General features: G+C 40.8%; 1 protein-coding gene across 6 annotated transcripts in view; it reads right to left on the bottom strand.

Annotated features, from left to right (window-relative positions):
* The window catches only part of TUT7 (terminal uridylyl transferase 7), a 62,261-nt gene extending 48,895 nt beyond the window's left edge, over positions 1 to 13,366 (bottom strand). For 2 of the 6 annotated variants that reach the window (XM_058672340.1, XM_058672345.1), the window contains exons 1-7: positions 13,136 to 13,366; positions 11,566 to 12,116; positions 5,289 to 5,470; positions 4,825 to 4,941; positions 4,154 to 4,331; positions 1,964 to 2,052; positions 101 to 152 (exon numbers count right to left, since the gene is read on the bottom strand). In XM_058672340.1, coding sequence (XP_058528323.1) covers positions 101 to 152; positions 1,964 to 2,052; positions 4,154 to 4,331; positions 4,825 to 4,941; positions 5,289 to 5,470; positions 11,566 to 12,085 — 1,138 coding nt within the window. In that variant the 5' untranslated portion in view covers positions 12,086 to 12,116; positions 13,136 to 13,366. The other 4 variants (XM_058672344.1, XM_058672343.1, XM_058672342.1 and 1 more) reach the window with 4 other exon arrangements.
* Between the last annotated feature and the right edge of the window lie 282 nt (positions 13,367 to 13,648).

Below are 13,648 nucleotides of genomic sequence, written 5' to 3'. Positions count from 1 at the left end.
TGTAATTTAAAAATCATGTCTATTTTCAAAGACTGAGAAATTACGTCCAAATTGTAAACAAAAGATTTAAGAGTGAAATGTGTAAAGAATTTATCCTTACCACTGTTCTTTAAGCATTCTTGAACAAGTAAGAGGACGTCTGGCTGAGACATCTAGGAAATAAATGAATACATGAAATAATCCCTGCGCACTTTCACTTCACTGATACAGTCAAACTGAAGTTCCCCAGACGGCTTTCAAATTAAGAAATGCACACTGCTTCCAGAGTAAAGGAATTACTCACGTGGTGTGCACACATTGGTCAGACAGATGAACACCACATGAGGATGAGCATCCACAAGGGAGACCTACTCCACAAACAACTCCTGACTGATTCTTCAGGTAGATGATCTATCAGCAAATCTCAAAGTAGCAACTGCAAGTTAATAATATTGCCTCTCACTCTGTAAAAAAGACCCCTGCAACAGGTACTTTACTAGTCCTGACTTTAGACTTGCCATCCTTTAAACCCATATTCTAGAATGGACCATAAAAACCTCAAAAGCCTTCTTCCTTCTCTGATATCAAGCTGATTCTCTTTGCATGGGACTGTAAGATGCTGCTTGCTGGGTCCCGCGCTGCCCCAGTTCGGACCATTGCAGCTACTTGGGGGAATGAACCAGCATATCTGTCTCTCCTTTCTCTCTTCTTCTCTCTCTTTTTAAAGATTTATTTATTATTTTTATTTGAAAATCAGATATACAGAAAGGAGAAGAGACAGAGAGGAGCTCTTCCTTCCGATGATTCACTCCCCAAGTGAGCACAATGGCTGGTGCTGCGCCAATCCGAAGCCAGGAGCCAGGAACTCTTCCAGGTCTCCCACGCGGGTGCAGGGTCCCAAGGATTTGTGCCGTCCTTGACTGCTTTCCCAGGCCACAAGCAGGGAGCTGGATGGGAAGTGGGGCCGCCAGGATTAGAACCAGTGCCCATATGGGATCCTGGCACATGCAAAGTGAGGACTTTAGCCACTAGGCTACCATGCTGGGCCCTCATTTTCTCTCTTAGATCTATCTTTCAGATTAAAAAATATTAATCTTTTTTTTAAAGCACAATTATTTCAACCAAACAGGTACACAATAAAGGAAACTCAGGAGCTAATTCAGGTTTTAGATCATAAATGTTTATCTATCTACACTGTTCAAATTTTGATTTCCGGGATCCTGTGCTATGGCCCAGCAAGGTAAGCCACTATTTATATTGCTGGCATCCATTCTGGACTATCGGTAAGCCACAACTCTCTGCTTCCAATCTACCTTCCTGCTAATGTGCCTCAGGAAGCAGTGGAGGACGGCCCAACAATGTGAGCTCCTACCTTCCCCTAAAAGGTGGCTCAGGAGGAGCTCCTGGCTCTTAGCTTTTGCCTGGACCAACCCCTGTCCTTAAGCCATTTGAGAAGCAAACCAGTAGACAGAAGACAGGACTCTTCCTCTTTGCCTTTCAAATAAAACAATCTTCAACGAACACTGCAGAAAGGAAACTGGTTACGAATCACATAATTCTCAGATTGATTTAAAAAAACCGTCAGTTATGAATCTGCTTAAAATTAGAGGCTATCACTATAAAACCAATGATGCAGAAGCTTGGAAATAAAATGAAAGAAATCTATATACCCAGCAAATATTAATTCAAAAAAAAGTGTGAAAGATCTCTAGAGTGATATGTAAACATGAAAATGTACAGAATATTTTTTAAAATACACTAAGGCTGAAGGAAAGCAGAAGACATAAAATGAAAATTTCTGAGGAAAAAACATGCCTTTATAAGTAAATATCTAAAATATACATGTGTAAATATCCAAAACATATTTATACCAGAGAAAGTTTTAAAAGTTCATGGCAAATGAAGCCCATGTATGGTTTTTTCATTATTCACATTTTCATGAATTTTTACATTAACTTGAAAATTCCAATGTTTTAGTACTTACCGTAGCTGGAAATTGAATGTCGATGTTGACATCTGAATTTCTGAAACCCATTCTGCTACAGGAAGAGCCATACACTCTCAGGGAGCAATCTACAAAACAAAAGTCACACAAGGTCAAGTTTCTTAAAATGGGTAAACCTGTTACTGTAGAATTGGATAGCACTTAAAAGTACACCCCAAAGCAAAACCTCCCTCAAGGCTGGCTAACTGAAGAGTGGGGTCAGCTGCCTGCTCCTCTGCCAGTTTTATGTAACAGAGCATGCTGCAAGGATTGTGGTTCCCCTTAACAGTCACTCCTACAGCAGTTATAAAACAGGCTAAACGTTTCCAACATTTTTATGCTACCATTTTTTTCGATATGAAAATGCACAGGCTATCTGATTTAACAATTGCAAACCTGATAGTACACTCAAGAGCTAATACAAGCATTTCATTGTTTAGAAAGCACACCTAGGTATAATTTGGAGGTTCAATGAAACAATTATAAATATGATCTTTTAACACAGTTGCTTTAACATGAATTGCTTACTACATTATTAACAAGACACACTTAATATCATCCCCTTAGAACATTTTGGAAAATTATAATAATATTGATAAAACTAAAAATTCAAAATCCCCCTTTACCTCAGATACATGAAGGAAACAATATGGAAATAATAGTCTTGCCCATTTTCCTTTAGCTCTTGAACCTTTTTACACTAATTAACTAAGTAAGTAAAGATTGTCAAAAATAGAAAAAAATAGAAAAAGTTTTAAAAAAACTAAAAATTCACTCTTATCTACACAAGGGTACTTCAAAAAGTTCACAAAAAATGGATTTATAAAATAATTGAATAATTAAAATTAATAAAATTTTTAAAATAAAAAAATTTAAAAGCAAAATTAAAAATTAACAACTGAAACCCACAAATATGAAGTCTTCAAAAAAGTTTATAAAGAAGGTATAAATACAAAAATAAGTCAAGAATATAAAAAAGTTTGCACTAAAATAAACATGTTTTAATTTCATTTTTATAAAATTTTAAAGTACCCACATTTAATTCATGGTGCTTATTTGCAAATTTTTTAACTACTATTGTACCAAAATATACTTTCTTATCAAATGATTTTTTTTTTTTCCTTTTAAGTTTCCTTAATGAATTGGGTTTTAACAGTTTTACGTAACACAGCACAATCAAGTTTACACAGATTTCTATTGGGGAAAAAAAATCATTGAAATTCCAAGTGACTTTCCTGGAGATACCTATAAAATGAAAAGAGCAATTCTAGCCTCCTCAATTTTAACAAAGTGTGTGTGTGTTACAAATACTATATGCATGATCCTCTAGCTGAACACGCAGCTCTAAGGATTATAAGGTAATACACTGAAACACCTGCAACCTTTGATGTGAATCAGAATTATATAAGGCACTCTCCAACACTGGCTGTTCTAAGCAGTAAAGATGATTATAATTCTGATACAGACAGGACTGGGAATGATTAAGCCATTCTAGCTATTTATTTAAAGCAGGGTGAGGGAAGGGAGAGTTAGGGGGTACAGTGGCAGGCTTTGTCGCTGTCAAAAAAAAAAAAACCTGACAATAGCTGTGTTGGCATTAACCACACCTGCCCTAAATTTTCATAACCAGTATACTCTCATTTTCCCCCTTCTGTGTCCCCGAGATCCAAAACTGCAAATAGGCAAGAGGACGTAACTTTGGAAACCCAATTGAACAGTACACAAAACCAATTACAAATCACTTACACCCTGGTGTTTCAAGTTCATGATTCTTTGTTTCAAATATAGAAAGGATAATAGGATAATAAGACTTCTATTAAGACAGATAACCTAACGATAGGATACTTCTCTTTAACTCAAACAGTGAATCAATTTAGACAACTGAGAGGGTAAGCAAACGGAAGCACATTAGTCTCACCGCTCCCCAACAGTACGTGGCATCCTACTTCCATTACAGTTCACGCTCTGAAATTTATAGCTAAAACAGGTTTATAATGATACTGCATGTAAAAATTTTTGTTATTTTGGGGGAAGGCAGAAAAAAAAAACAACAACAACAAAAACCCCACTGAAAACAAGATTTTTTAGAACATGGCAAATGAGTTTTTAATAGGAGAAAATTACTACTGTCAGGAAAAAATGAATGAGGTACTTTCAGGCAGCTAAACAAAAAACAAATCTGGAAAATACCTGGTAACTTGTGTTGGAACACATTTTCCATGATACGTTTAATTTCTAGCCTCTGTTCCAGGTTCTCATTGTGTAAGCCAGACTCCTGTACCACTTTGTCAATGGCAATGCCAATTGCATTTATCTGGGAGGGTGTTGGCGGGGGTAACGTAGTGAGCAACTCTTCCTCCTGCTTCTCCTTTTAAGATCAATGTTGAAATTAAATATGACTCACACAGTTTTTACCTTCTACCATTCACTGAGACAACACCCTACAGAATCTTTTGGAATCTTTTTCTCATCCCTCCTTTTTGTCTTAGTAGCGTTACTCCTTACCCTGTCACACACATACACACCTTTTTATGCAGAAAAAAAATGAGTCGGTGATAATAGAGGGTAGACAGGAACAAGGAGAAAGAGCAAGGAAAGAAGATTAAAAACAGCAATGACAAACTGACAATTCACTTTTTTCTAAAACAGATCCCATCAATGACTTTAATATACCCTGATATTGTCCTTTAAGATAATTCACAAGACAGCCCAGCAGACACTTTCTGCCACTATATTTTCCCAAGATAAATTCAACCAAGTACTAAAATTATAACATGACCTTAAGAAAAAGAAAATGACAAAGGTGATAAGCAGAACAACTGGTAGGTTTGCACACTTGCTTGAAATTACATTAAACTTACCTTAATGTTTTTCTTGTGTCTCTTCTCTTTGATATGCTTATGGGCAAATGCAACGGATTCAATTAAAACATCACAGAGCTTACAGGTGTACTTTGCTGTAGGGTAGTTGCGTGGTCGCTATAATTTGAAAAGATTTAGAAGAAATGTATGTGGACCTCCATATACACTTGTAAACAAAAATACCCAATAATTTCTCCTTCACTTATATTATTGACTCTTTACTACTGTTAATTGTTAAATCAACAGTAATTGTTAAATTGATTTGTTAAATTGATTTAACAGCAATTGCCCTTAATTCCACTATATATCACAATAAATATTACTTTTAACCTGTACTTGTTAAATACAACCAAATAGGACAAGTAATTCATCAAAGCCATTTCCAACCACTAACCATTCCAAATCCTCAACAGTTTACACAAAACAACAATTTTAACTAGCAAGTATATGTACAAAGTTTTTACCCTTTTCAGCCTGTCAATGCAGTCTCTTTTCAAGCGCTCCTCCGCCTGCTGTAAGCCCAGCAGCTCCTTTGTGGAAAGCACAGACTCGTCGATTACAGGACCTTCCAACTCTCCATCTTGTTCATTTTCCTCATTTCTAGTTTTTGGTGCCTTCCTAGGTCTGGACCGCTGTTTCTTGTTTTCTTAATTTGGGGAGGGGATATGATTGGCAATACTGAATAATACCACTCCTGAGTAATAAGCAGAACCCTCACATTATTTAAACCCCCTATTATTTAAACCATAGAACAAATGATATCTGCACAGATTGCCCCTTGGGTAAAATGCCCGAATATTTAGTAAGCACCTCATCTGGCTACACCAATCCACAGAGGTTATCTCTTTGAAAAACTTCAAATGATTTCTATGTTAATAACAACATTTTATTATCTCCTCACTGTGTACTGAAGAACATACTTGAACTACAAGAAAAACCATCCTTTGAAGGCAAGTATACCTGCAACATATTATTCCATATGTATATGTATTCCATATAACCTAGTATACCTATACTATACCTATTATTAAAATAAAAAATCACCTATATTTGCTTTCACTTAGTAAGATTTTTTCATCTGAAAGGCAGGGTTACGCAGAGAGGAGGAGACACATAGAAGTCTTCCACCTACTGACTGCCTCTCCAAAATGGTCACCATAGTCAGAGCTGTTCCAGTCCTAAGTCAGGAACAGGAGCTTCTTCCAGGTCTCCTACCGGAGCCCAGGTACTCAAGCTACCTTCTGCTGCTTTCCTAGGCCATTAGAAGGCAGCTGGATTGGAAATGGAGTAACGGCAACGGAGGGCGTAAACCAGCATCCTATGAAGAAATTTAATCCACTGTGCAACATCATCAGTCTCTGTTTTTACTTTTGAAGAAAACAATCTCAATAGGTTAAAACTGGATAGTCTTGAATTTGAACTGTAATGCTGCATCAAGGTGGAGGAATCCACCAGGGGGGAGGGGAGGGGGGGAGGGGGACTCCCAAAGCCTGTGAAACTGTCACATAATGCTAAATATTAATTAAAAATAAATAAATAAAAAAAAAACTGGATAGTCTTCTATGTAAGAGGACAACTGATTGGATCTACAAGCTTGTTTATAAAACAGATACCTCCAGTCAAGGGTGTGGGAACAATTGATGGGATCTATAGCATAAGTAACTTCCTCAAGTTCCCCTCCTTTAACCTATGTGACCGTCAATCTATAACAGTCTGATGTCTATTGGCCATCAATCAGGAGCCCACAGGTATGACTACTGGCTCCATGTACCCAGTCCACCAGCGAACACTTACATATTCTTGGAGAACTTGGAATCACTTTATTTTTTATCTTTAGTGAAGAATCATTTAGTTGTACATTACCTTCAGTAATACACAACTGGGGCATAATGCAGCCACAGTCAAATGTCCAAGGCCAAACCTTATTTACCAAGCACAACTATTTCCCATTCTATTTTCACTTTCATTTCCCTTGACCGGCCTGTCAACTGAGCATATTTCAATGAAAAACAAATTAGCAGTTGAAGCAAATTCTGCATTAAGTAAAAATTCATTTGTTCATAAATGTTATTGCAGCCTTTGCAATAAATGTTCCTGTTTTCAACTTAAAACCTCTCAATCTGTGAAACAAGTTAGTTGCGGGGTTAAAAAAAACAGCTTTAAAATGGCTTTGGTAACTTCTCAATCAAGTTCTAAAAATGATGTTATCAGTAATGCACAATTAAAATAGACTTATTGCCCAAATTAAAATACTGATAAATGGCTGGAATCATTTCCAAAGGCTTACTTTAAAAGTTCCTGAAAATCAAAAGCTATCAAAACACTGCTTGAGGCAGCTCCTGCAACAAGTTCCCACAGGAACTCATTAGTACAACAATTACAACGATTTTGCTGACAGAAACAAAACCCTGTGTCAGAAATACAGGAATAGCACCTCCACTTATATATAATAAATATACAAAAATTCTGCCTAAGGGTAATGTCAAACTAAAGTGCAAAAAGTTTCTTTCCCTAAATTAATCAAAATGGAGAGAACAGATAAGAAAAACTAAATGGTAATCACTTGAGCAGAAAATCAGGCTATCTCACTAACTTCCTCTTACTATCTTACACTCAATTAGGTACACATGACCTCTGCAAGTCACTTGCTCTAAACACATTTTGAGGTAAGCACTGCTTTTAACTTAAAGCTGTGTCCATTTTCATTTATCTTGCATATCTTTTACACTCTTACCTTTCTCTGAAGAACTGCACATGACTTTAGTGCATGAAAAAATTCTAGAAATCTCACTACAGAGTTGCACTAATACTTGCATGTGTAATATACTTTAGAAAAGTACATGTTAGTTCACAAACCTGCAGTTGATACTTAACTAAGCTCCTTCTTTAACCTCTCCTCTGATGGTCACAAAGGTTTCTTAATGTATTTACTGGCACTGTCCAGGAAGACAAGATTTTATTTCCCTCACAGACCACAATTAACTACTACTGTGTTTATGCACAGCAATAGGCAGCTGTAGAAAACTGTGGAGTGCTGATGGTAGATACCATTGCTATCTGCTCTCATGACAGCAGGCCAGGCTCCTTACATGCTTTCTCTCATTGAGTTCCTACAGTCATTCTGATGTGGACATCAGTGTTATCTACATTGTCCAGACAGGGACAACTCTGTCCAGAGTAACTCAACCAGGCACTCATGGTGATGACAGAGAAAAGGGACTTACGATGCAGATTAAACAAAGGAGGAATTCTGGGTCCAGAGTAATGGCTGAATTGGCTAATCCTCCCCCTTACAAGCTCCAGGATCCCAATACGGGCACCAGTTCGTATCCCAGTTGCTCCACTTCCCATCCAGCTCCCTGCTTGTGGCCTGGGAAAGCAGCCTTGGTCCAAGGCCTTGGGACCCTGCACCGTGTGGGAGACCCAGAAGGTCCTGCTTTGGATCAGCTCAGTTCTGGCTGCTGTGGCCATTTGGGAAGTGAACCAGTGGACAGAAAACCTTTCTGCCTCTCTTCTTTGAAAACTTGCCTTTCCAATAAAAATAAACAAATCTTTAAAAATATAAAGAAATACAGGTGAAATTCTGAATTCCAGCCTCTAATAATATAACAAAGGAAAAGCTAGGGGGAAGTCCTATTGGGAGCTATTCAGTCACATCTACACTGCACTAGGCCATATAACCTCTGATCTGTGTTTCTACAGGATTCCAGACAAAAGTATCAAATCAAACCTCACGGGAGGGCCTCCTGGAAGCCCAGAATGGACACTATGGAAGAATTTCCAGAATTGCTCAGAAGACATCCTGGCCCGTGCCAGGTTTAGTGTAAGAGGAACACCAGTTAGCATCAGCATCCCAGGAGTCCCATGTTTGTCTGCATATGGCCCGTTGTATTGTGCTTAGTGGACACGTGCAGTGGAGGTCATTCATGGCACTGTCACAAATACATTAAGGTGGCAATCTCGGCAGGATGTATAAAGCATGAGCAGGGGTGCTAATGTAAGCCTAAAGTAGGAAGTAAATGAAAAAGGAAGTCTAGTATAATTTTCATCATATCTTCTCACATTAATAAGACCCTTTCTTATTCAGATCCAGTTTTGATTTAAGGACATTTCAATTCTTTTAATGAGATGCATGTTAAGGATTGTTTGAAAACAGTGGGAAGTTTGTCCTTTAAATTTGCTTCCACAGTAAAAAACATTATTCCAAAGCTGAGTCCTTGCACAGTCCCTCATGAAGATTCTCACGGGGCAGCAGTTCAATGTCCTTCATTACAAACTGTGAGAGCGCACACCTGTACTTCATATGGGGCGAACACGGGAGCTTTCGGATTGCCCTCCATTCAGACACTGAACAACGTTTCCTCTTCAAACTGAAAAACAACTTTTCATTCAGTTTTAAGACCAAATGGGAATCCATAGAATAACCTTTTGGCCTGCAAACAGTCTGTTTTAGTATGTCCAGATGCACATTTTTGGTCAATAAACCTCTAAAAAAATGACAGATTACCTTTCCTAAAAAATCAACTGTAGAATAATGAAATGTCCACACCCCACCTGGACATAACAATACAGAAATACTTCAGCACAGGGTTGGACACTGGGCCTCTCAATTACACCAGCATCTGGGACATCTGCAACCTCTCCCAGGGTGCCTGCGTTCAAGTCAGGCTTCCTGCTAGAGTAAAGCTCTGGGAACAGCAGGTAATGCTCCAAGATTTGGGTCCATGCCATCACTGTGGGAGATGCTTCTTTGCTCTTTAACTGGGGAATGAGCCAGGCAACGAAGTGCGTGCACTCTCTCAAAGACAGAAAAACAGATTCATCATGTACATGGGAAAAAAAATCAAAACCAAGAAAAGAAAAACATAAATCAAAAACTTAGAAGCTATCAGTAGACATTTAGTTTCCCTGTCAAGACTTCAGGCCCCAAGGCAGTTACAAAGCTCTACTTCCTCAAAGACCACTGTGCACAAGCAGGCTAGATAAATTTTATCTCAGGGCCAGCGGTGTGACATAAATAAAAAGCCATCATCTGTGATGCCAGCAACCCAAACTGGTGCTGGTTTTGCCCCAGCTGTTCCACCCCATGCTAATGGCCTGGGAAAGCAGCAGATGTTGGCCCAAGCGCTTGGACCCCTCCCTGCCACCCTTTTGGGACCCAGGTAGATGCCCCTGGGTTTGTCTGCCAGCCCTGGCCATGCCTATCATCTGAGGAATGAATCAGGAAATCAAAGATCTGTTTCTGCCTCTCTGTGTGTAACTCTCTCAAATAAAATAAATAATTCCTTAGCCTCAATGTGTAAATATTAAAGAAAAAACTCTAGCCTCTCTGGCTCCAGCCGCCAATTTTTAAGACTGTGATTCCACGTCTGAAATACTACATGAAATGATTCTTTCAAGTGCTTTATGCTTTAGATTTACAAGCACAATGCTAAGAAACTGTTTGCTCCCCACTACTGAATTCATAATACTTCACCGTGTTAATACTACCTGATATGGACATTTACTCTAAATAAATATTGAAAAATACCCAATAGCATCAATTCTCCAATTAAGATGAACAAGTGCTCTAGTCTGTCATGTTTAACATAAGACCGTGTTTTAAAAAATGACTTAAGGATTCTACATGAATGAGTCAAATATTAGGGTCTTACACAGATAATGTATCAGGGTACTCACAGAAAAATCTAATTTAAATCTTACTTCGGTGTAAAAAAACTTAAAATTCATGGGCACTTGTATTTATATGAAGTAATCACTGTTAGATACTATGAAGCAAATAGGCCTCTCAGGAGGCATCCACTTTGCCTGAAAACATTTAAAGGCAAAAACGTCTTATAAGAACTGGCCGGTCTGCAACTCATTGTAAATGGCCATTAAAAAAGCTTTCAGCTATAAACTCAAAAGTCCATTTTTTCAAGTATCATTTCCATTTTCACACCAAATATTATCATTTCATGCTTTTTCAAATCAATGTACATCTTCATTTCATTTAGTTAACCATCATTGGTTAGAACATTCCCTTACTGTATAGGAAAGGATACTGCAAGAACAATCTATTTTAAGTTCTAAAAAACTTTAGGAAAATCACTTTGGGGTCAATTACTATTAAATACACCAGGGCACTTCAAAACGTTTTGGTTACAGAGCTGTTTTTACTTCTGATTTTCCAAACTTGGGTCTACGGATTAACACCCCTTTTGTAGAACAAAAATATTAGGTAATTCTATCTAGACTGACAATCTTATTCCAAATACATTTATTCCTTTTATTGCAGATGATACATACAGTCTGAGCTGTGTTTCTACATGAAATAAGGAACTATTTTAGCTTAACTTCTGATTCTGTCACATTCTGTCTTTGTATTCTGTCATACCCTCATTTAAACAGAAACGGCAATTGTATTTTGAAAGTCCACCACTCAGAAATTACAATATGGTCCAGGGAGAAAGGATCACCCTCTACTGTGAAAAAAAAAAAAATACCAGCAGAAAGTACATGTACTACAGTAAAAGAAGCCTCATGGCAGTCAGCTTTTAAAGGCAGCAATATAGGAAGTGTGCTGAGACTGCCCAAATATCCATTACACTCTTTACAATAATCACATGAAGGAAGTGACCACTTGAGAAGCAGAAACGATGAACAACTGGATCGGCAGGTTGGAAATAAGGCGCAAGCAGGTCAGAAGGAAAAGGACAGTCCTGATTCTGGTTTGTAGTATATGACAAGATAGGACATTACCAGGACTTCCGACTTCCACTTCAGACATGGCTTCTAGGCTTGTTAGGTCTTTCTGGAACAGCTGTCTTACAGCTCTGCAGCCTCTGCTGTCTGGCCGCCTATAACCATCTTCACTGTCTTGAAAGGAGTCTTTTCTTGGGCGGCTTATGATGGGAATTTTTGGTCCAAGTTTGAATTCTCTCCAACCATCGGAATTACCAGCAAGTTCTTCAGCAAGCCATCTCTTACCCTGATCTTTGTGGCTGTCATTTATCCAAGAAGGCGGGCTGTAAATCGGGTTCTTAAATGCGTAGGGATTGCTGGAAACCACATAAGGTCCTTTTCGGGGGGTATTCCCATAGTTCCCTGGTGTTACCTTTCTTTTTGGAAGGCCTTTTTCCATTTTATTGCTGTGGCCTTTGGCATAATCATCCATTACCAAATAATCCTGCTGGGGGCGGCCCCTTCGGAAATCATCATCATCAACAGTCCCCCGGTCTTTGGAGCGTTTTACAAAATAAGGTTTTGCTGCATCTCCCATGGTCTCTGACTTCAGTTTTCTTACTCTGCACCTGAAAGAAGGCATTTTGGGGAAGACATGCAGCTATAACAGGACATAACACCAAGTACCCAAATTACGACACACCCATCAAAAACCCCTCTTTTTCTACATGATTCTGTAGAAGTTCAAGCACAACCCTGAATATCACTGCATTGTACTATACTGGTTAACAGGTTTAGTCTCATGATATTCCTCATGTACAGCTAGTACTTACTATTATTAACACGAAGACAACCTGTATAGGAAGATGCTGTCCCCAGCACCGGAGTAGGGCACCTTGCTACTCAAGTTCATTGGCTTTCACCTAATCGAGTACAAGAGGCTCTCTTCCAAGAAAATCTTTTCCCAAATACAAACAGTTCTGTTACAAAATTCCCCAATAGCCTTTCAGCAAAAGCACTTGGCAATTACTTTGTTACACAAGCTAATCGAAACTTAGACCGAAGGGAGTGCCTCTCTTCTCCAAATCCACTCGGGTCGTTGCCCCGACGCCCTGCAGAGCCCGTGGACTGGTCCCGGCAGCTGAGGGGCTCCAGACCCGAGGTGACGTCTCGCCAAGGGGACTGTGCTCCCTCCTCTAAGGCACAACTCCAGCTAACTTCCCCTTTTCCATTCCGCAGCCCCAATCAAGTTCGGTTCCGTCACAAACAACAATTCTCCGCAGAACGACACTCTTCCAAGGATGCCCCACCGAGCTGCCCCACCCCCTTCCTGAATTCCGAACTGCCTCAGTTTCCCCCCTGAAGGGAGAAAGAGCAGGTGTCCCCACACTCCTGGTCGCGAAACCACCACAGGGACCAGGAAGCAGGAAGTGACCTGCAGCGTCCATGGGGTGCCGGGGTCCCCCCTAGCCGGCCAGGGGCCGGGGCCCAACGACCCGACTTCAAACCCCTTCAGGTGGCTGCCCCCGCAGAGTCTGACACAAAGTGAAGACACCTCGAACCCTGAGAGCTCAATCCCCGCCCAGCCAGGCGCTCCTGACCACCGAGACTGGAGCGAGGAGGCCGGCGTCGGATGCAGCTAACGTACCTCCGGGGGCCAGGCCCGACCTCGGCTCTGGAGCTCAGCGCAGCCCCAGCCGGAGGCAGCTCTCAGACGGACGCCGGGAGAAGGCGCCCGCAGCACTCACCACCTCCACCGAGGTCCCCCGCCTCTTCCTGTCCCAACCCGGCTCCCTCTCCGTGTTTTCCTTCGGCCCCACTTCCGGCGCTCAGCGCCGTCTCATTGTGCGCGATTGGGAGCCGCCGGAGCCCCCGCCCCAGCGTTGCGCTGCGCACGCCGGAAACGCGCGCCGCGCTCGCTCCTAAGGCTGCCCGTGGCCCCGCCCCGTCGGCCCCGCCCCCGCGGCCTTCTAGGGCTGTCCGTCGCCCCGCCCCTCTGGCCCCGCCCCCCGCGACCAACTAGGGCTGCCCGTGGCCCCGCCCCTCTGATCCCACCCCCGTCCTCCTAGGGCTGTCCGTCGCCCAGCCCCCTAAGCCCCGCCTCTGCAACCAACTAGGGCGGCCCGTGGCCCCGCCCCATCTGGCCCCGCCCCCGCGTCCA

Source organism: Ochotona princeps, chromosome 14, assembly GCF_030435755.1.
Source record: "Ochotona princeps isolate mOchPri1 chromosome 14, mOchPri1.hap1, whole genome shotgun sequence".
NCBI lineage: Eukaryota > Metazoa > Chordata > Mammalia > Lagomorpha > Ochotonidae > Ochotona > Ochotona princeps.
The sequence above is the reverse complement of the archived record's forward strand: the minus strand, read 5'-3'. Positions and strand labels throughout refer to the sequence as shown.